Source organism: Colletotrichum acutatum (assembly GCF_030867785.1).
Source record: "Colletotrichum acutatum strain CBS 112980 chromosome Unknown BDZ83scaffold_84, whole genome shotgun sequence".
Lineage (NCBI taxonomy): Eukaryota > Fungi > Ascomycota > Sordariomycetes > Glomerellales > Glomerellaceae > Colletotrichum > Colletotrichum acutatum.
In genome coordinates, this window is record NW_026849078.1 from 131,186 (window position 1) to 153,933 (window position 22,748).

The 22,748-nt window shown below is 53.0% G+C and overlaps 5 protein-coding genes across 5 annotated transcripts; 4 read left to right on the forward strand and 1 right to left on the reverse strand.

Moving 5' to 3' along the window:
* Positions 1–1,834: 1,834 nt before the first annotated feature.
* Positions 1,835–2,952, forward strand: BDZ83DRAFT_437399 (uncharacterized protein). The gene is made up of 2 exons (XM_060503082.1): positions 1,835–2,034; positions 2,144–2,952. The coding sequence occupies exon 2, from the start codon at positions 2,189–2,191 to the stop codon at positions 2,786–2,788; it is 600 nt and encodes a 199-aa protein (XP_060362212.1). The 5' UTR covers positions 1,835–2,034; positions 2,144–2,188; the 3' UTR covers positions 2,789–2,952.
* A 3,165-nt stretch (positions 2,953–6,117) lies between these two features.
* On the forward strand, positions 6,118–7,296 carry BDZ83DRAFT_559155 (glycosyl hydrolase family 61-domain-containing protein; the record flags this gene model as incomplete). Its single annotated transcript, XM_060503548.1, has 2 exons — positions 6,118–6,978; positions 7,174–7,296. Coding segments are annotated over 2 exons (984 nt in total), but the record flags the coding sequence as incomplete, so codon positions are not given.
* Positions 7,297–8,105: 809 nt separating this feature from the next.
* Positions 8,106–9,583, reverse strand: BDZ83DRAFT_583764 (histidine acid phosphatase; the record flags this gene model as incomplete). Its single annotated transcript, XM_060505694.1, has 2 exons — positions 8,106–9,430; positions 9,487–9,583. 2 exons carry the CDS (start codon positions 9,581–9,583, stop codon positions 8,106–8,108), a joined length of 1,422 nt encoding a protein of 473 aa, XP_060362214.1.
* A 6,927-nt stretch (positions 9,584–16,510) lies between these two features.
* Positions 16,511–18,571, forward strand: BDZ83DRAFT_583758 (WD domain-containing protein; the record flags this gene model as incomplete). Its single annotated transcript, XM_060505691.1, has 2 exons — positions 16,511–16,729; positions 16,796–18,571. 2 exons carry the CDS (start codon positions 16,511–16,513, stop codon positions 18,569–18,571), a joined length of 1,995 nt encoding a protein of 664 aa, XP_060362215.1.
* A 2,501-nt stretch (positions 18,572–21,072) lies between these two features.
* Positions 21,073–22,397, forward strand: BDZ83DRAFT_583708 (mitochondrial carrier domain-containing protein; the record flags this gene model as incomplete). Its single annotated transcript, XM_060505689.1, has 5 exons — positions 21,073–21,133; positions 21,198–21,245; positions 21,392–21,640; positions 21,718–22,177; positions 22,244–22,397. The coding sequence occupies 5 exons, from the start codon at positions 21,073–21,075 to the stop codon at positions 22,395–22,397; spliced, it is 972 nt and encodes a 323-aa protein (XP_060362216.1).
* Between the last annotated feature and the right edge of the window lie 351 nt (positions 22,398–22,748).

Here is a 22,748-nt window from a genome sequence, read left to right on the forward strand (position 1 = left end):
TCTACCCTTCTGACTATGGATTTATAGGTTTGTTTGGTTCAAGTATGATCTCTCGCACATTACTCATGATGCAGGTCACACGCGCAAGCAGGTGGTCGTTTATGATGGATACTGCGCTTGGCACTTAACACTTCACCACTGTTTTGGTATATAGACACTTTGCAACCACCAGGCAGCAGTACACCAGAGATGATCATCTGGGTTATGTGGTACTTGGTTCCTTCATGATCCAAGGCAGACCAACTGCATGTCTTGAATTTATGTGATATTAATGCAATGCGGCCCGTGCCACTGTGCCGGGACGAGACTGGCTGAAGGCTGATCGCCGTTTTCAAAGGAGCTGAAACCCCGAAAGCAGCCAAGAAGCATCACGACAGCATCGTAGAAACAGCGGTGAGCACTGGGGTTGCCCTGACCATAATCAGTGTTTTCGCATGATTGGTCATCCACGGAATCGGTCAGCAACTACATGGCTGATGGGACTATTCTCACCCATTACGTTGGCGATAGTAACATCAGTCACAAGAGACTCAGGTTTAATGGCACTTGGAGTCAGTGTAGCCCATGTGTATCTGAGTGAGACAAGAAGCATCAATTGCCCAAACTTATAATTGGATTTCCAAGCAGTCGACCGAGTACGTTCGGATGTGATACACTCATAGTCACCATGAACGCGGGTACATTGTATCTGAAAGCGAAGAGATTGACTTTAGCAGACGTGGTTGACATATATCAATGGGGTTGATCGGCGGAAGCTAACAATCACCAATGAGGTTGCATTTAGAGCTGATCATTGCCCGAAATTCAGACACAAGTAGCTGATAGGAATTAAGAACCTAAAGTCTAGGTGCATGTAACTCTCATGTAAGTCTTCGGAGAATTGCCGGTCTGGATTTGGCAAGCATAAGCTTCACTTGAATCACTTCGCTCTAACCCTCATAAGCTATGGGAACCCTCTTGTGCCGACTTGGCACGTAACGGTTGATACGTGGACTGACTTGGTGATCTGCATTCGTCGTAAACGCGGCGTATGCAGATTCACTTCGCTATTTCGCGTGGTTAAAAGCAAAGCTCCATCGGGAACAGAACCAGGAACACTAATCTCTATCGATCAATAGTCTCAGTAGAAAAGCTATATCCTATTGTCGGATTGGAAGTCCAATTCGACCTCGAGGCAGCAGACCCGCGCAGGGGCCACTGACAGACCATACTTACGATATTCGTGGCCTGCCCCACATACGCTCCTTTTTACACCTAACGCAGAAGTTCATATAGATCAATTGACCTCTTCGTCAACCCACGGTTCGGACCAACTACCCTGTGATGGGGAAATCAATGACAACCAAACTTTGATCTTATACGCATTTAGGTGATGAGTTGACGACTGAGGAGTAAACTTTTCGTTATGAACATGGCTCCTTCGACAAGATTACTTGACTTCAATCGACGAGATTGGAATGATGATAGGTAAACTACCTTCGCACCGACAGTAACTAAACGGCTGAGTTGAGGTCAGTTTTGGGGCTCAAATGCGAGCGTCGAGAGTCTGCGATGCTTGAGAACTAGTTGCTGTTGCTGTTCGTAGAGAAATTGGGGGCCTTGGTATGATGTCGCCAACGTGAACTCGGTAGAAAAAACATACAACTTCGGAGTAACCGACAAGACCTTGGTCGATGATTTGGATCGTCAACAGCCTCTGAATCGCGCTGACGCAGTACCTGTCCCTGCGGCTGTGGCTGTGGTGGCGCAGATCACCTTCGCCGGGCAACACTGTCACGCTGTGCCACTGGATTCCCATCACGCGTGTGGCTGTGAAGTAGGATCACTAGGCAGACGCAATATGGAGCAAAGTCTTAAAGAAGCAGAGGTTTCCAATAGTAAGGATTACTGCAACTAAATCATCACGAACACGAAAAACGCGAAAAGCATAACTGCATCATACTCAACCGTGTCTCGCAAGAAAATGCCGTCCGCTTCCCAATACTCGAACATGAAGCCACTTCCCGATGCCCCTGCAGACGAAGCTCCGCCGCCGTACGAAGAGAAACCCCGCACGCGTCCGGCACCACCGCCGCCCCGAACGAGTCCAGGGCCAAGCTCAGGGCCAGGACCGTCGTCGGGTCCGCAGGTGGTAGCCCGCCAGTTCCCGCCAGCCTTTAATGTCTATTCGCAGAGCTTCAGCAGGACGATGCTTCTCGGCGAGCACCAGAGCCAGCCGTTCTATGGCATGTCGATACACAGCGGATTGAGCAGCTCGCCGCCCATTGTGTTGCATTCTGGCCCGTCGGATAGGTTCCCGCCGCTCGCGTCAGTAGAGTACCACGGCTTCAGCAGCAGAATGAGCATAACGCTGCCACCTGCGCCTATTCGTACACCAGGCGGCGGGCCCATCATCGAACTGGAATCAAAAAGCGATTTCCCGTCGTGGAGCTACATTTTCGCCATAGGCGTTGGACCGAACTGCGAAACACTTGAGCACTTTGAATGGAGGACAAGCTCTGGCGAAGCGATCGCTGCGCTGGATGGCCGAAGCAGGGGTTGGAAGCTCATCAGGCTGGCTCAATCAGTGCCCCAGAATGCCGGACCAGGTGCATTCAGGGGAGGTGATGGAAAGGAAGTAGTCGCTGTCTGGACGGATGCCGGCATGAGCATGACAAAGTTGGCCAAGTTTGCGTTCATGGGCAGTGGGTTGACGGGTGAGCTGGGCGAACGGTGGGCAATTATGGCCGTCATATCTGGCTTGGCCATCTTTGAGAGACAGAGACAGCGAAGGCGAAACAATCACTAATCTCTACAACCGCCAAGGCTGAGGAGACGGAGTTGAAAGATTGATGGATGAGCTCACGATTTGTAAGATGCCCAGGCGCTCCAGGGAACCGTTTCGTTTAGTTTAGTTTTGATACCCGTAGACCTTAACAGGCGATTGAACTTGTATAGTAAAGATAAGATCGCTTTCAATGATTCACTGACTCGAAGTTATGAGCGCAGTTGCGGCACGCCTACCGGGCGGGCGTGTGATGAAAGGATGAGCTGCCGTGTTTGAAGTGATGCCACCTGGCTGAGCAGCTAGCGCTTCTTTTGACTGCGCCGCCAGGGGCTTTTCTGCGCGTGCATCATGTTGAGTGAAGCGACAACCTCGACTGTGAACTTGGACAGGCCGAGTCAGGCGGTCGCTATTAGGAGAAACCGTCGCCAGAACATTCTCAGTCTGGATCAACTACATAGGGCAATGATCAACTCGGCCGAGAAAGAAGACTACGATGGAACCAACATAGCCAAGCTTGGTGTTCGTAGATTCGATCGACTCTCCACGAAGGCATCCCGGCGTCGTCGCATCGATCATGAGATTTTCTACAGAGTGGACTCGGTGGCTGGGTCATTCACTGCTGGGAAGAATAACCAAGAAGGAGGGATTTCCATAAGATCGGCGATGTTTGTGTGCGGTACGCAGGCACGCAGGTACGCGCTCGTCGATCGGCTGAAAAGGGGGTGGGAAACCCTTGTTGGGTCTCTGTGTGGAACATTGGGCCTTGAACTGTGGAGTAAGAAAGGAAAAGCTGTGCGTGATGGTCGATGTGCGGTGAAGCGCTGGCGCGCGGACAGGGGTTGGGATAGATTGAAATGGGGAAGATGATAGGGATGGGATGACAAGGCCGTAGCCGTGAGACCCGGGCGGTTGGCAGACGGATCACGGCACGGGGCTCCGAGCAGATCTTCTCGCTCTCGTGGCGTCAGTCAGCAAAAAGAGAGTTATCCGTGGAAGTGGTCAAGCGGTGGATGACGGAGACTGGAGTCGTCCAAGGGGGGTAAAGCCAATGCTCATGTTCTGCATTGATGGATACAGTGGCCTGCTCATCGACGTCGTCACTAGCCTCGGGCCAAAGCCGCCAAAAGCATATTGAGGTGGGCAGTGGGCACGGGAAGTCTATTGGCAAAAGCATATCACGCATACTGCTTATACTGTGTGTGAGGGGGGGCGGCGGGCATCTCCCTACTTTAAATCAATCTCGCATCGACGGAATCCTTCGCTGGACTCGTGGAGTTGTACAACAATGCCGCTGTCCGCTGGACACCTGGGCCAAGAAGAGATCAAGTGTAATTTCAACTTGGACTTGAACTGGGCATGGCTTACCCAGCAGAGATGCTCAGAACGGTCGTTGCTCCCGAGTTCGGGCGCGCGCCGCCACATGGCCCCTCCTGGTCCATCGTTTGTTGGGTCCTCTTCCCGTGCTCATGTCCGAAAATTGACGGGAAAAAAGAAGAAAAGAGAAGAGATGCAGGGCGAAACCAGGTCAGACTCCAGAGTTATCAGTTGGCTCCTTGACTCTTGAGAGCCGCTGAAGCCCCGTTCAATTTCTCGATCAAGCCTGCCGCCTGCCAGTGTCCAGCAAGAAGAGCCCAGAAGAGGGACATTCAAGGAATAGAAGCCACCAGCCTGGCCGTTTTAGCCTGCCGAGCGGTCTAGAAAAGGCGACCAGGCCTGTAATTATAATGTTTGTGCCCGTTGCCCAGCCTGCAAGCTGCAAGCTGCAAGAACAGAGATCATGAGGAGTCAAAAGACCCAGCCTAGAAGCGCTCAGGTCAGCAGCTGGCGGCGGCAAAGTCGTTGGTTGTGACAGGGCAGGATTCTCTTCTGGGATGAAGCAGAGAGGATTGGTGGAAAAGGGGAGGGAACTGCAACTCAAGGAAGTCCACCAGGCCAGGGAAACGTCTGTGCCATGCGTTGCGCAGGGGGCAAAAGTGGTTTTTTTTTTCACAGAACGATTCCTAGCCATGATGCGTGGGCTCGGAGGCTCGAAGCGTGGTAACCCCTGAGGTCCCGCCACGACGGCCAGGACGTTGAGCCTCTTTCGGGAAGTAGCGCGTAGAGTGTTAATTGAGGCCGCGGAGGCTGCAGGGCGAATCTGGTGATAATTAAGAAAAAGGGGATGGGTCTCAGGACTTGGCTGTTTCAGGGTGGCCGCCGGGATCTGACGGGGATCTGACCGGGGGCTCCCGGTGGTAGACGCCGGCATGACCAATCGGTTCGGCCAGCGAAGCTCGGGAGTGGATTCACATGCCCCGGCCTACATGGGATGAATCCTTGCTCGCGTTGTTCAAGTTGAGCTCCAGCCCTTGTCTAGTCTCCTTGACGAGGCCATCGAGGGGGACTTGCATTGTCTCACCTTTTGGCGCATGTCAACTGAACTGACATTTGCTTCTTCTCCCAACTGACAACGACATGGCAGTTGGCCGAGCCATCAGCAAGTTCTGAACTCATCATGGCCCATGCTTCCTACGCATATCGTGGCATGGATAGACCTATCTACGCTTATGCTAGCGCCCGGAGCAGCCCACCGACTTGAGCCTGTCCAATATGTTTGCATCACGCACACCAGCGTAAGCGCAGTCGGCACTCGCCTGTTGCTCTCAGAAAGTCTTGGATATCTTGCCCCCCTTGAGGCTTGAGCCCCTCGTGCCCCTCGTCATCCCAGGTATCTGAATCCAGGCTTCCCAGGCTGCCCAGCAGCGTGGAAGGTGTTGCCCAGAGTCTATTGGCTTCTTCCCCTGAGCCACATCTTCTAGATCCAAGCCCACCACTCACAGTACACCAAATCCAGAGAGGACCAAGACCCCCAAAGACCACCACCCACATCCCAATGATCCCAGCCGTGCCTGTCTCCCGCATACGCGAGATCCCCCTCCCCTTGTTTATCCCCACCACCTGGCCGGATATGATTGTCCTGCGTATAATTGAAACTTTGGCGGAGCGGCGGAAATGGTCCTCTTAATCTTGACCCGATGGAGTTGAGAAAGGACGCCAACGGCGCAAGTGCCCGCGTTGGGAAAACAACCTACGATGCCCTCCCGTATATATCATCACCTCTGCCCGGCCTCCCTTTGCCTTGGACTTCCTCTCCTACGATCCATAGTGTTCAGCTTCACTTGACTTGTGTGTCTATCTCATTCCTTCGTTCAACTTTTGTCATTCTTTTCACTTGACCAGGTAGTCATTCATTTTTTTCGGTCCTTGACCTCCAATAACACTCTTTCCACCCAACCGACCTCGATATTCTCACAGTCAAGCCAACCCCCTTTTTTGAACAACTCTCGAAAAACAAACTACAAATCGCGAAAATGAAGTCCTCTATCGCCTCCCTTCTTGGATCCGCAGCCCTGGCGGCTGCCCACGGTTACGTCTCTGATGGTCTCATCGGTGGCACCAACTACACCTTCTACCAGCCCTACCAGGACCCGTACACGAGCCCGGCCCCCGAGCGTATCTCCCGTCCCATCCAGGGCAACGGCCCCGTTGAGGACCTGACCAGCATCGACCTCCAGTGCGGTGGCTACACCGCCGGTGGCGTCAAGGGCTCCTCCCCCGCCAAGCTCGTCGCCGAGGCCAAGGCTGGTGACGAGGTCACCCTCAACTGGACTCTCTGGCCCGAGTCTCACATTGGCCCTACCATCACCTACATGGCTAAGTGCGCCGGTGACGACTGCACCACCTTCACCCCCAACACCGACAAGGTCTGGTTCAAGGTTCAGGAGAGCGGCCGTGAGGGCACCTCCAACACCTGGGGTGCCACCTCCCTCATGACCGCTGGCAACTCTGGTGTCAAGTACACCATCCCCGAGTGCCTTGCCCCCGGCCAGTACCTCGTCCGCCACGAGATCATCGCTCTCCACGCCTCCTACTCCTACCCCGGCGCCCAGTTCTACCCGGGATGCCATCAGATCAAGGTTACCGGTTCCGGCAGCACCAGCCCCTCTGACCTGGTTGCCTTCCCCGGTGCCTACGCCGCCACTGATGCCGGTATTACCTACGATGCCTACAAGGCCCAGGAGTACACCATCCCCGGCCCTGCCGTCTTCTCCTGCTCTGGCTCCGGTTCCGGCTCCGGCTCTGGCTCCGGCGCTGCTTCCTCCGCTGCCCCCGTTGCCACCTCCGCTGCTGCTACCTCCGCCCCGGCCGCCACCTCTGCCCCCGCCACCTCTGTTGCTTCTGCTGCTACCCCCAGCCAGACTGCCACCGATGATGAGGAGGACTGCCCCGTCGAGTCTGCCTCCGCCACCGTCAGCGCTGCTGCCACCGTCCCTACTCTCGCCGCCGATGAGGAGGAGGACTGCCCCGCCGAGTCCGAGGTCCCTACCGCCACTGCCACCGCTGCCCCTGTTGCCACCCCTACTCAGGCCGCTGACGACGACGAGGACTGCCCCGCTGAGTCTGAGGCTCCCGTCGCTACCTCTACTGCCGCCGCCCCCGTCGCTACTCCTACCCAGGCTGCCTCCGACGATGAGGAGGACTGCCCTGCCGAGTCCTCTGCCCCCGTTGCCACCCCCACTCCCACCCAGGCTGCTGACGACGAGGAGGACTGCCCTGTTGAGACCCCCTCCGCGACCGCTGTCGCCAAGCGCATGAGCATCCACGACCGCCGCATCCAGGCATAAGCAATTTCCACGATTTCACTGTTTATCATGGGACTTGGTCTCGAGGGTTGAGACGACCCAGATGGCTCAGGGGGTGAGATAGCTATCCGGCTCGTAGTGGGTGTTCACACTTGTGGCGTCCACGAATCTGATTCGGTCCAGGACCAAATCTCTTTCATGTACAAAGTCTTTCCTGTATACCGATTTACATAAAGTATATATCTTAACGATATAGATCGTACCATTTGTCACGTTCATAATCTGCTCAAACTACCTTCGACTTGTACCGTGACTGTATGAGAGACCTCCTTTGTAAGAAGCGGGTTGGAAAACATCCCGTCGGATGTTCCGTTCGAAGATCAGATGAACTCGGGTTCCTGAAGCCTGCTGACGAACGACTCGCTCAAGTAGTTTCAACTACATTGAAATAAGGCCCAGTTTATGAACCCTGTCGGGGTAGCCTTAGCGCCGTCGTTTTCAATAAAGATTACTATGATCGCTGTTATCGCAAAGCTTGACAGGCATGATCCTTTCAATTCACTTCAAAGGTGCGAAGGCCTCGGCAAGTCTCGGATGGCCAGACTTTCGCAGACCCTTGGTTCGCTGACAACAAGATACATGGAAAAGGGAAACCGGCACTACTCTCGCTGCATTCATACTCATCGCCTCGATTCAAAATCTGTTTTGTCAGACCTTTAAACGCTACCACCACTGCGCAAACTGGATTTCTCAGCTGCAGATCCTTGGACTTGAGAACCAGGAGCTGCGCGTCGCTCCTTCATCATGAAGAAAGCAATGGCACCGATGATAGCAACAACACCGAGAGTGACCATGGCACCAATAATACCGGCAACAGCGTTCGACATGCCTCCACCGCTCCCTGAGCTGGAGTTCACGGCCTCCTCACCTTGGTAAGCTGCACAAAATGACACAAGACTGGAGCAGGCGGTACACCACTCCTCCACGGTGCTGATGGCTCTCTTCTGCATCTCTTCGACGAAGCGCGGCCATGACAGAGTCTCTTCCGCAGTACCGAAAAGAGGAAACGCGGTCAGTTCGCCGAAGGTGCCGTTACGGAACAGGAAGCGCACGCGAAGGTCGGCATCGACATTAGCGGGGAACACAGTCGTGTTGTCGCTGACGAGCTCAAACGCCATCGTCGAGGCATAGTCCGGCAGACCGTAGAAATCATCAGAAATGGTGATGAGATCAGTAAGACCAAAAAAGGACATGAAAGTGTCGTAGCTCCCTGCGAGGAGGGAGAACTTGAGTTTCCCCTTGGAAGCAACGGTTTGGTTGAGTTGGGCAAGGATGCCAGCCGCAAGAGTCTTTGCATGAATGGTGCTGTCGGGCTTAGACGCATTGAAGTTGTAACCGAACTCGGCGCTGTCTGCCAATGTTCGCAGCTGGAAGAGCTCCTCATCCGTCACGTTCCGGGCCAAAGATGTGCTGTTGTGGATGCGAGCCACATTGACCAGGTCAAAGATATCGTACGCGTTCTTGTACGTCATGTTCTCGGGCTTGTAGTCGTACACACTCTCGAGCACATCGTAGAAGCTGCCGTAAAAGTCCTTGGTCTCCGTGACACGGGTTTGGAACTCTTCACTTGCTTCGAAGGCCTTGTAAGCCTTGGCGTTTGTGGGACATCCATCATCGCCCTTGATCCATATGGTGTCTGGTGAATTAGAGTTCTCTCCGTGAAGGAGAACATACTGGTAGCCGTTCAGGGGGCTTGTACTTGTGCTGCCGTTGTTGAGGGTCGACGACGCAACCTGAGCATTGAGGCCTACTAACGGAGGATAGAGACCTTGTAGGAATGCTGTGGCTGTGTTCAACAAGATGCCTTGGTCGGGGGCACTGGCGTAGATTTGCGAGGAGACGTATTTATCCTCGGAGATGTTGAGAATCCGACTAGAAGAGTCCGCCTCCAGATAGCGGGTTCGATAGTCACTGCCAACCTCGAAACACTGCTGGGCACCGACGCTGGTCAATGACTGAGCTCCATAATGCTTCGTTGTTCCTTTATTGAGGTGTCAGCTTGTATTCGAGGCTCAATTCAGCATGCATAAAACATACGATCTCCATGGCGACTGAAGACAACAACGCCATGGACAGTCTCGGCGGCTGCGGAGCCGACCAGTGAGATCACAATAGAAACAGCAGTAGGACGCATCTTGTTGAGCCCTTTTCCAAAATGCTTATAGTACCAAGCCTTGGCAAAGTGCAAAGAAGCCAGGTCTAAGAAGACAATGGCCGGCCTCGCGAGGATTTTATGCCCCCCGCCGAGCGGCCCAGCTACCCAAACTCATCCGCCGCCAAGCAGAAAATCTCGCCGTTGTCATCGAGTGATATCTCTGCTGAAGCGGGGAAATCTGCATCTCCCTCCAGTCCCGAGGAGCGGAGATGTTCAAAAGTCTCCTGGGCTACCACCGCCAAGCACTTGGCATGCATCGCGACAAATCAACCTTTGCGATAACAGCGGCTGTCGGCGGCAATGACACACTGAACCGGTCAGAGCCGGTATAGCGATACAGAATCAAACTGGCTCGTCTGGAAGTTAAGCTGAATTCCAACATATTTGCATATTTGAGAGAGCGCTGTATCTCTACCAGGACATAATTTGACAACCAATTGCGGCAAGTATGTTTGACAGTACGTATTGTCCTTAGATAATTAGACAACTCATATCAACTTAACCACTTGCGTGTTTAGATAGCTCTCCAAAGACTTCCAAGTAAACCAAGAGCGTTGTCACAATGCATGCAGTCAGAGATATGTTGAATCAAAGGAACTTGAGCCGCGGCAGGCCGAGTGGGGCATTAAGATACCCTTTGATACTCATTACAAACACAAGCTTTCGTCGAAGCCTGAAGGGAGACTTGCAATTTGGTTCCATGGTACTGAGCTTCCTAAACTGTAGTATTTACGGCCAATAAGAGTTGGCTCCCTTAAGTCCATGTCCGGATCCGAGAGTGTGTGGAACCTGTTTTGGAACCGTGACTGCTATTGTCATAGGCCAAGGGCAGGTCCAAGAAGAATGCAACTGAATGATAAACCAACAGAATTCTCAAAGGCCCCCCTTGAAATGGCTCGTTTACATGGACATGCTGCTCGCTTTGAAGCAATTGAGTTGTTGGAAACTACCCGAGTATATCGAGGTGTGGCGAAGACCGTGAATGTGAAGTCATGGTCTTGAGACATAGTGAGACGTACTCGTGTCGATTCACGTTTCCTTTGGTGAAAGAGAGATATCCACATTATCGAAGAAAAAGACATGAGCTTGCTTTATGGTACGTCAATCCTGGGCACTATTGTCAAGTCAACATCTAGCCTTAGTAGCAGGCGAACGCAATGGTCTCCTGTCGTATGGTGCTGATTGAGCTTAATGTCCCTAGACTTCAGAAATAAATAAGCGATAGAGTGAATTCGAATCTGAATCAGTTGTTTAAATTTCAGTAAATGATAATTGTTGATATATGTCTCTGGGAATGGGGTTCAATTTCATGACTCCCTAAATTGAATAATTGACCATGCCGAATTACTTTTCTTGGAGCAGGTTGCAAATGAGTAATTTCTTTTTCGGAATAATTTCAGCAAATCCACACGTAACAAAGGTCAAATGCAATGGTAGATATATTTTGTGTTGTGTGTAAGTCGTGCTGCTAAAATCGTAAAGGAGGAAAAGATTCGGCGATATTCTAGCTAAAAGCACAGAAGCAGTCGGATCGGATCATTCCGAAGGGCATATCTCATCTGGCCGAGAGTGAGATTACTCATTGACTACTCAACCACTTGTTCAATGACCACGTAGACGAATATCGCATTGTCTTGAGATCAAGCGTTTTCAAGTGATTGTCAGCATGGCTGTAATGAAGTGTGACTACCGGATTGCTTTCGTTAATTGTTTTGGGATAGACGCCTAGAAGGCCTAAACCGAATCTTATCACATTCGAACGCGATTCAAGTGCCAGTGGAGAAGACACGACGTCTCGAGGCACCTTTCAGATACCAAATCAAATGAGCCGTTTGACTTTGGGAATCTGTTTCGAGTTGGAACGGGTCATGACCTAATTCCTTGTCTTTCTGCTGTGGATCAAATCATGTATTATCGACTGCCATCGCCTTGAGCAAGAAGGGAATTGCGAAGCTGAGTTTTCATGTTGTAGAACGAGATGTAAGACTCAAGTATACTAAAGAGCAGGTGCGTTCGTAATTACTAAGATACCCTTCAAGTCTTTGAAACGAGTGAAATCTAGTTCTTACTCCCGAGTGCAACAGAACATGTTGATAATATATCGTACATCAGCGCCCTTTCGAGATGTAGTTAGGGAACAAGATCATATACGACCATTAGAGATGACAAGAACATGCCCGAGGTACTGCGTAGGTAACAATCTGGCCCATCGCCTGCGTGTTATTGCTGCGTACTGACTTCAGTGCTCGTATTCGAGGTATTCAACAGACGGTTCAATACGAAGTACCTTGCGCATGAGCCCAACTGAATTACATGGAAAGAACTGAGCAGTAGCGGGCCGACCGGGTTCACAAAGAACAAGTCCGTTCATATGATAGCGTAAGGAAAACACGTGATAGGCAAATTACGTTGGAATGTACATCATGGGTGACTGAGTGATATCTCTTAGCGCGATAAGAGAACATGGAAGCAGATAGATCAGGATATTTCTTCCAGACAGCCGCTAAGAGAATCTCATCACTGTACTGATGTTTGAATATCGAGCAGTTGCACAGCAAGATCCAGCTGTAAAATCGAGAGAGCGTGATCATATTACCAGTGTGCTTGCGAACGTCGAGATCTGAAACTAGGTTTGAACTTGCTCAAAGCTGGATTTGAGCGCCCGGCTTGAACGCCGTAGCCGCGGATCACTTGGCCGATTACATGCTAGACATGTCTCTGGTAGGTTTCCGGTTGTTAGACGTTGGGCGGTTGGATAAAGTACGATGAGAACCAGCCTATGGCGGAGGGGCGATCAGTGGCGCTTCTGCATTCAGCCAGCAAGAATGAGATGTGAAGCAGCGCAACTGTATAAAAAGCATCACGTCTGGATGAGAGCAGGTGCACGATGAAGGTTGTGCTAAGTTGCACAGCCTGAGCGGCTGAAGTACTTTGGGCGTTGTATCGGCTCGTCCCGACCCCCATTGACTTTATGTCTGACCTCTGCCATCCCAACAGTTGAGCTGGATGACAGACGTCCAGTCTTTGAGAGTGTTGATGAATAGAGTCGACTGTGAGTGTAACTCTCCTTAGCTGTACAAGTGATGGGTCAGTTTGGAACATCACCTGATGCACATTTGAAATTGGAATCAATTGCGTGATTGCTGAGTCTTATCTTGGTCGCATCATGTCCGACGGGCACTTGACCGAAACGATGGCATTGATGCGGAAAGCGAGGTTGTCGCTCGGTGAAAGATTGAGAAACAGGGGTTATGGTGTCTGGCCGGGGTCGGAACAGCCCCGTTGCGGCTATCGGTAAGACGTTTGATTGGTGAATGATTTCATCAGACCTTTTGATCGGAGAAGATTTCGGAGTCTGTGGATTGGCCAATGGCATGTTGCGCTGCTGAGTGAGAGCATTGGACGGCGGGATTGAGCAAAGAATTGACAACCATTTTGACAGGGAATGTGGGAGAGCTGAGTCGCCGACTGAACATTCGAATTCGGTCCAGGCCTGATCAGTTCATCCGCTCTCATTCATGATTCAAGTCCATATCCATGGATGCCGCTGGAAGTTGAAAAGGGCTTACATGATCCACGACGGTAACTATGGATGGAAGTTTAGTCATATTGAGAGAGAGAGAGAGGTGACAGAATTACGGAGACTGGGAGGCGAACGGCGTTAAGTTGACAAAACATGGGGAAAGGCGTTAGGTTTTAATCCAAGTGCCGAAGGAGGAGAGGATCCTCTCCAGTCTTCACCCATGATGATGCAGGAGCAGGTCCCCGTATTGAAGGCGCAAATGGGCGGGAATGGACGCGAATGGGAACAAAGGGGGCGTTCTCGAAGGCGACGAAGGCCCAGAGAGATGAGGTGCTTGGGGAACCCGTGGGCTGAGAGAATGACGCCATCGCAGGCTCGCGTTAGCTCATCCCGATTGGGGAGATTGGCAGCCAGGATGGCGACATTCCAGCCGGCCTTAACCTCATCGTCGGTACTCGGTCGTCGGGGGGGCCCAGAAGCTGTTGTCTGGGGATGCCTCTCTCAACCCGACTTCTCTTGAAGCTGTCTCCTCTGAATGCTCATCTTTACAGTACTTTGAGTACTACGTAGGTTCGTTCCTTCATACCCGTGTCTGGTGGATAAGTCACAAGTCTCCCGGGGACCCGCAGAAAAATGACGAGCTTGAATTTCAAGGTGTCGTAAGTTTTATGCCTGACATTGGGCAACGGGATTCAAGAATTTTACGGAGAGCGGATACGACGGAGACTACCCGGTTTCTAAGCACTTCAGTTCAGGCACAGCCTGGGCGTCTTTGTTGTTTGCTTGTTGCTAAGAGAAAATGAAAATTCTTCTGTAGGATCCAGATGGACTGATTCAAGGAGACCCAGCAGATGACGAGAGAGAAACTGCAAAAGACGTGGCCAAAGGGCAGCGATGAGCTAATCTGGGTCCAATGGAACGGGACTGGGCAGAATTGGCAGAATAGAGGGAAAAAAGATGAAGAGCAGGTGACTCTTTCGTGGATAGTCGTGGACCATTTTAGTGCTTGGTGGCGCATCTTGTTAGGTAAGCCCGACGTTAGCGAGTTGTGCACCTCGAGATTTCCTCGCCCACATCACAGATACTCCGTATACAATGGAATCTGGAAAGAGGCTCAACAGAGTCTTGAACGATGCAACCACCACGATGAGCCTCAATCGGTAGCGATGAAGATGAAACTGGGGAAATCGTGACAGATGACAGACGGGAGAAGAATAGTCGATTTGTGCTTCCCACCAAATGGTAGGTACCTATCTTACACGTGTTACCTTGGTGTATTGCACCTTGCTACCTTAGGTATTAGTAGGAGTACGTACTTGGGTACTTGTGGATGGTTGCTAGCACATTTGAGGGAGGTGCATCGCGGGGTGCCAGGTCTACCTGCCGTGCCTGCCAGGTCTACAATTCGTAGATGCCCTTTTTGGCTTGTTCGCTTGTCGGCGTAGCCTCCTGCCCTTCCAGTTGCCTCCCCCGCAATCTAATCAGTCGGCTATCGGAGGCAAGTGCAGCGAGACCCGTCCGCTGCCGCCTTCCCACCACCAGCGACAACCGTCTACCACAGAAGGCGGCCAATCACATTACCTCTCTGAAGGTTATAATGGATACTCCAAAGTAGCGAGCACGTCTTAGTGGGCCTGGACCCCTGGGAACCGCTGTCGACAAGTGGAACCTCCGGGGGGGGCCACACACTCGCCCAGGCTCAACTTGCTCAACCACGGCTGGTAATCCTAGCGATAACGCCATTTTCGCCCCAAAGCACTCAAACCCGCCTCTTTGGTGCTGGCTCCGTCTACGGCTTTGCCAACCAACTGCCTCTGCCTGCTCTCAGCTCAGCAGCACCAGCAACACATCTCCAAGCTACGGAGTACTGCAACAGAGACAAGGAGAGGAAGAGAGAGCGACAAGAGCATCAAACCTTTTATCCCACCGACGCCGCTTTCGAATCAGCCGCTATTAAGTACACACCGATCCCTTCCTACTACGAATAAACATTCGCACCTACCTTACAGTATCTACTTCGTATACCTCTCGATCCAGCCTCGGACGAACCCAGACCGCACTCTCCCCATAACCTCACACACTACTTCAATCACGACACCGACACCATCAAAGGCGACGACGGCGCACTGCGACCACGATACTTTCCTCCTTTCCTCAACTGAGAACTCCGTTCGCCTCATCTGAACCTTGTCGCACCCCTCCCCTCACTATTCGTAGCTATCGGGCAACAAGACCTGACCCTCGTTTCTACACTCCGCCGCCAAACAAATCCGTCGCAATCAGCAGTCCAACAAGGACGAGAACAGAAGAAGAAAGCATCTAGACGACTTCCACCGCCGTCCACAGACCACAGCACCCCTCCCTCCCCGGCCGACGAATCACCAGGGGCTCAACCTCCTGCCAAACCTGCCTCGAGTCTCAACACAAACGCCCGCGCGCGACTTCGACAAACTGCACTCGAATTGCGTGCCCTCTGTGCCAATTCCATCCACAACGATACCCCTCAGAACCAGTCGGAATACGTTCCTGTAGATCGTCCGGGGCATCCATCTCGGGCAGCTGCTCAGAGAACTATACCCAGACACCCCATACTTCTTTTCCACCAAAAAAGATACACGCCAATCCTCTTCCAGTACCTGTGACGCCAGGTCTCTCTCTCTCTGCCCCCAAAGTTCCTATCCGAAATCGACCTTCCCCTGGCTCGCACGCCATCGCCAGGTCCTCTCGCCTCACCAACACCCAAAACGCTCATCGGCCACGACTTTCACTCTGTCACTCCCTCCCCGTGTCACTCACTGTACCCTAAGGATACACGGCCCCGCCCCTCGTCGTCCTCTCTGACTCTTCGCTCGTCGTTTGCTTTGGAGGCTGTGTTCCTCACTGTACACCTCCCCCTACCGCCCGCGACACCAACAAACCCAACCGAACGGCTTCCGTCTCGCCCCGGATGATTTGACACCATTCACCCCAACTGTTCTGTGCTCTGCTTCCATTGCTTGCTGAAACATATTGCGGCCATGGACCTCGCAAGCACGTCAACCGTCCCGGATCCCCGGAGCCTGAACCTAAACTTGAACATGGGCCTCGACCACAACCTCGACACCAATACCTCGTCGCCCAGTCACCGCCATGACGAGCTCACCTCGACTTCTCCTTCCTCTGACTACTTCAAGAACACACCGACTTTCACCGCTACCGCCGACGTAAACTCCACACCACTCTCCTCCTCCTCCCATCACAACCACAACCACAACCACAACCACTCACTTGCTCCCAACGCCGCTGCCGCCGCCAACGATGTGACCACTGCGAACCATCCATCCAGAGACAACTGCGACAGACGGAGACCCGACGAAGGAGAAGTCTCAAAGTTCCCCGCGAACATGCCTACCCAGCTCGTCGGCCAGACAGTCACCCCCTTCCTCCGAGAACACATCCCCGGCATCTACGCCCCCATCGGCAAACCCGATGTCCAAAACGAAAACAACAACTCCCTCATCCAGAAGCGAGACCCTACCAACAGCAAGTTTTGTTATCGTCACCGCCCCGACGCAAAGTGTCGGCGCGCGGCGGACGAGTCCAAGATGGTCTTGATTCAAAGCGTAAGCCCGTCTTGTGTTGATGCCCACAGGGCCTATCGACTCCGTGCTGACACGTCTGGCGCACAGGAACTCGATAAGCTGCCGTCTGCCGATCAGCAAGCCATTACACACGTGTGGTCCCTCTTCTCTGCCGCCCCCGCCAAGCACCGCGACCTGATGCTCCAGGGCATCATCACCCAATGCTGCTTCCCTCAACTATCCACCGTCTCCCGAGAAGTACACGAACAGCTCAAGATCGACTTCATGGCTGCGCTGCCGACCGAGATCTCATACAAGGTTCTCGGCTACCTCGACACCGTCTCCCTCTGCAAGGCCGCTCAGGTCAGCCGAAGGTGGCGGGACCTCGCAGATGACGACGTTGTCTGGCACCGCATGTGCGAGCAACATATTGACCGCAAGTGTACCAAGTGCGGCTTCGGCCTTCCCCTCCTGGAGCGTAAGAGGCTACGAGACTGGAATAAGCAAAAGGAGCTCGCCGAAGCCAGGAGCCTGCAACAGGATGCTGCCGTACAAGAGGTCGAAGAGGTTGAAGAGACCCCGACAGCTTCGTCGCCCAACGCCAACAAGAAGCGAGAATTAGTTGTCCTCGACGACAGCCGAAAGCGTGCTTGCCTGAGCGACCCGGGCGAGCCCATGGCACCCAAGGCCGGAGCAGAGAAGGAGCGAGAACGTCTCATTCGGCCGTGGAAGAGTGTCTACCGTGACCGTTTCAGGGTTGGCTTTAACTGGAAGTACGGTCGATGCCACATCAAAACCTTCAAAGGACACGACAACGGCGTGACCTGCTTGCAGTTCGACGACGAGATCCTTGCCACGGGATCCTACGACGCCAAGATCAAGATTTGGAACATTGAGACGGGAGAGGAGATTCGCACTCTGAGCGGTCACACGATGGGTATCCGCACCCTCAAGTTTGTCGGCAACAAACTATTTAGCGGTAGTTTGGATCACACAGTTAAGGTGTGGAACTGGCAGACGGGTGACTGCATCAGCACACTACGTGGCCATAGCGAAGGTGTCATCACGGTCGACTTTGATGGAAAGTACCTCGCATCGGGTTCCATTGACAAGTCGATCAAGATCTTCAACTTTGACAGCAAGGAAACGTTCTGCCTCCGTGGCCACGAGGACTGGGTCAACCACGTTCGCCTGGACCCTGGATCGCAGACGCTCTTCTCAGCCTCGGATGATTGCACTGTTCGACTGTGGGATCTGCGGAATAAGACATGCATCAAGACCTTTGAGGGCCACATGGGCCAGGTGCAGCAGATTTTGCTGATGCCGGAGGACTTTGAGCCCGATGAAGAGGCACTCGCTGCTGATGGCGCCGATAATGTGTCAGTCCACAGCGGCAGCGGCCGGAGCACGACGCCGACGGCGTTTGCTAACGTGGCGTCGATTCTCGGCTCTTCTTTCGGCGGAGGAGATTCTGGTTCCCCACCGGAGGACGACCGGACGTCGTTTGGTTGCGCCTTCAATTCGGACCCCGCTCGGCAGCTGCCGCCCCGCTATATGCTCACCGCCGGTCTCGACAACACGGTCAAGGTGTGGAACATTCACACTGGCAAATGCCTCCGCACCATGTTCGGTCACGTCGAAGGTATCTGGGGCCTCGTCGGTGATACTTTGCGCATTGTCACCGGCGCCAACGACTCCATGGTCAAGGTCTGGGAGCCCAAGAGCGGCAAGTGTGAGCGCACCTTCACCGGTCACTCTGGTCCCGTCACCTGCGTTGGCTTGACGGACAGTCGCATGGCCAGCGGAAGTGAAGACGGCGAAGTGCGTCTGTACAGCTTCGAGGCAGACGCACCTCTCCTCGAGGAATGTGGTACGCCAGCATAGTAGGACAGCGATGGAAAGTTTTTTAGTTTTTTTTTTTCCCGGGTTTCCCTTCCTCCTTGCAAAAAGGATTCCATTGTTTTAGGCGGGAGTTTTGAAAAGACGATTCCCCAACGGCGATTTATGAGAGACGGACAGTGTTGCACAACGGAGAAGCGATTTCGTTGCAGCTCATCTCATTCTTGTTCAGATTATTTAGATGTCCTCGTGGACCACAGGGACCGGAACCGGTACTAGGACGGGTGGAGAAGCCCGACCATATGGGATGGCGTTTGAGGAGTCATTTTGTTTCAAAGAAACCCAGAAGGAAAACTGAAAAAGGGAATTGGGTTGGGCGACATAGGAGAGGGAAAATCTAGCGGCGCGCTTATTCCTAGTATGGGATGCATCATGAGCCCTCATTTTAATCTACTACAAAAATTACGAGTCGTACCATTGATTTTCACATGCTTTTGTCACACTGGCATGCACGTTGTGTGGTGTATGTGGTAGCTCGTCAGCCTCACCCGCTTGCGACTTTCATCTGATACTGGCGCCGCAAATCAGCACCAGCACCAGTGCCAGACCTCGCCAGGTCCAAGCTAGTTTCCCGTCCCTCCACCGGCCTTCATCAGGTGATGATGATGGCCATGTGGCGGTGCCTGTATGACTAAGCTTGAAGGGCCACCAGGAAGTTGCTCGGTTCAGTCATGTCCATTTGACTGTGTCTCTTGTGATCTCTGTTCTCTCCGAGAAGATGAGGCAAGACGAGTGAGGTATGTGCAAGGGATGAGAACTGGCTTCATTATTATGAGAATGAGAATGATGATAAATTATCAGTCACAGAGAAGAGAGAACTCGAGTAAAGGGCAAAAGGGAGTGAGCAGGTGAGTGACGGGAGTGAGTGAGTGAGTGGCCTGGAGTGAATGACTGAGTGAGTGAGGCCAGGACCAGCGTCCGAACCTCGGCAACTTCTGGCGAATGAGTCTGGCCAGTCGGAAGGGCGGAAGTAGCCGGGCCCCCAACTCCCCACACTCTGACTCCCAGTTCCGCACTTCCTTGCAGCAGCAGCCGTCTCCCCTTTACCATTGGGATGCTCCCCCGCAAAATCACAAGCTCGGCTTGGGGTCGGCAAAGCTGCGAGTTGGCCCCGTTTGTTCTCCCTTTTCGGTGTGTGTGAGTGTGTGTGTGTCTATTCTCTGCTGCAGCATGCCGCACGCTGGAACTGGAACTGGAACGGGGTCAACTGCCGCTACGTCACTTTTGGGGTGACTGTGGAGCAATATGTCACAGGCCGAGGAGACGTGAAGAAAGGAAGAATGAGAAGACATTATGAAGTGAGTGATGGATAAACAACACATGATCGCACTCACTTCAGGCTTGTGGCAGGTGGGTATGCAACTCAGCTCCCTTGGTCCAGCCAGTGTTTGTTCAACGCTCAACCGGAAGTACCATTGGAGACTGGAGCTGTTCAACCAACAAGGAATACCAATAACCAAAGATGAAGACGAGGTCCAAGGTACGCTTGCGGTCTCCAATATGCCAATCACACCCCGTCTGGCCTCCGTTCCGCCGAATTGGGATGGTCTGTCGCAGCGCAACCCGCTACAGAGTCACAGACGTCTGAAGAGTTCAATGGTTTGAGCCACGCAGACATTGGTCCCGTGCTGCCTCTCTCTGTCTTCTCTCTTGTCCCTTCTCATCTCTCTACCTTACCTACCTTATGGCATGGAAGACTAGAAGTCTATCCGTACACGCCCCCCTTCCCCCTCACGCGCCCGGTTTACCGAAACCCCTGGCGCTGGCGTGCCGCCGTCCTAGGCTCAAGAGCTGATGTTTGTCTGGCTGGCCTCGTTGTGCCGCGGGTGAAAGGGGAGATGGAGAAGACCTTCTCCTCATATGCTTTTCTTGTCTAGCTCCTAAACTTACAATCCCCGTTACCGGTATGATGACACCAGGCACACACACACACACGCACACTCTCTCTCTCTCTCACACTCTCCCCAAGACAAGACCAAGACCGCCTTACACACCCGGGCTCGGGACGAAACCTCGAGTCATCTGCTTCCCTCCTGTCCTGATTCTATGCTGGCTTGTGCGGCGTACCTTTGACATTGGCCCACCCCCTCCCCTCCCCTCCCCTCCCAATGCCATACCATGTCTCCCTCCATCTAGTCAGTAACCGTATGCGCCACCTTTTATATACATGATTGCCCGCTCTGCCGTGGCTTCTGTCATCGGCGCCGAGGATGTTTGGCTTTGCCTTTGGAGGTCCCTGGCAGCGACTTGTTCCGAATCTTCTTCTTATTCTATTCCGACTTCTTCCCATGCCAGCTTCTCCCTTGTGATTGTCATGATACCCTCCTTCTTCTCTTATTTACTGTGACGCATCTTGCATCCCACCTATACTCTATATCAACAATACCAGTGCTCGCTTTCTCCTTTGTTGGTTTCGGCGCAAGACTTGCTGTCTCCTCCCTTCTCTTCCATATCAGTCGTATCATCTACCTGTTCCATCTTGAATCATGGCGTCCAAGACAAAACAAGATGGCAAGGCGCCGACCTCGGCCGCCGTGAACCTCATTGGTATGTATACTTACTCTCGCAAGAGCGGCACGGCGTAGGCATCGTCACTAACACGACCCGACAGCCGGAGGTGGTGCAGGCATGATGGAGGCATTGGCATGTCATCCACTCGGTAAGACTCTCTCTTCTTTCCTTGCAGCACTAAAACTTCCCTCCCGCTGCGCGCATATGCATGCGCAAGCACAAACCCAAGCACAAGCAGACGCGCATACTCGAAGCAAAAGAACAAAGTCAATTGACATGGAACAACACCCACAGACACGATCAAGGTCCGAATGCAGCTGTCGCGGCGCGCGAGGCAGCCCGGCGCACCCAAGCGCGGCTTTATCAAGACGGGTGTCGAGATTGTCAAGAAGGAGACACCGTTGGGTCTGTACAAGGGTCTCGGTGCCGTTCTGACGGGTATCGTGCCCAAGATGGCCATCCGCTTCACGAGTTTCGAGGGGTATAAAAATGCTTTGGCGGACAAGAGCACGGGGGTCGTCAGTGGACAGGCAACATTTTTGGGTGAGTCATTCTACAAGAGTTGTGCTCTTCTGCCAGTGTACCGGACAAGACTAACCTTTGCTCTCGTGTTGGAATAGCCGGTCTCGCTGCGGGCGTCACGGAAGCCGTCGCCGTCGTAACGCCAATGGAAGTCATCAAGATCCGCCTCCAGGCGCAGCACCACAGCATGGCCGACCCCCTCGACATCCCAAAGTACCGCAACGCTGCGCATGCGCTCTACACGGTCGTCAAGGAAGAAGGCTTCGGCGCGCTGTACCGCGGCGTGTCGCTGACGGCTCTGCGACAGGGCAGCAACCAGGCCGTCAACTTCACGGCCTACTCGTACTTCAAGGAGGCTCTCAAGAAGTACCAGCCCGAGTTTGAGAAGACGACGCTGCCGGGCTACCAGACGACCCTGATTGGTCTCATCAGTGGCGCCATGGGCCCGTTGAGTAATGCGCCAATTGATACCATCAAGACGAGACTGCAAAAAACGCCGGCCGAGTACGGCGTTAGCGCGTGGAGTCGTATCACCAAGATTTCGGCTGACATGTTCAAGTATGTGGCTGCCACTGTCTCCTTTTCGCCCCTTGTCAAGTGAAATCATGCTGACTGTGACGACAGACAAGAAGGGTTCCACGCCTTCTACAAGGGCATCACGCCGCGTATCATGCGAGTTGCGCCCGGCCAGGCTGTGACGTTTACCGTGTACGAATTCCTCAAGGAGAAGCTGGAGAAGAGCAACCTCGCCTTCTCTGGGGCTGGCTACGAAGAGTAGTAAATGGCGCTTGCAACACGGTAGTGATGCAGCAGAAAGTTGTTTGTTTTTCTACGTGAAAGAGCAAGGGGATATCTGTCGATGCAAGATACCACGTCTTATCTGCGTACTCAAGGGCGGCTCTATGATTCTGAAAAGACAAGAATGCGTAACGTGGTAGATTGGAAAACGTGCAAGTTGTAGATATGTACGGGAGCACAATGTTCATAGAAGGTACCGCATTGCGACTGAAATCTTTGTCTATCGTCAGCCCGATCTACGGGTCTTGGATGTAATTTGCGTTGCACGCGCTCAATTCCAACCCAATTCTTTTTTTTTAACCACAAACCTGCCACGGCCGGGCACATGTTC

What these genes read in the sequence shown, in the direction of transcription:
- BDZ83DRAFT_437399 (XM_060503082.1), top strand. Translation starts at nt 2,189, where the DNA reads ATGCTTCTCGGCGAGCACCAGAGCCAGCCGTTCTATGGCATGTCGATA.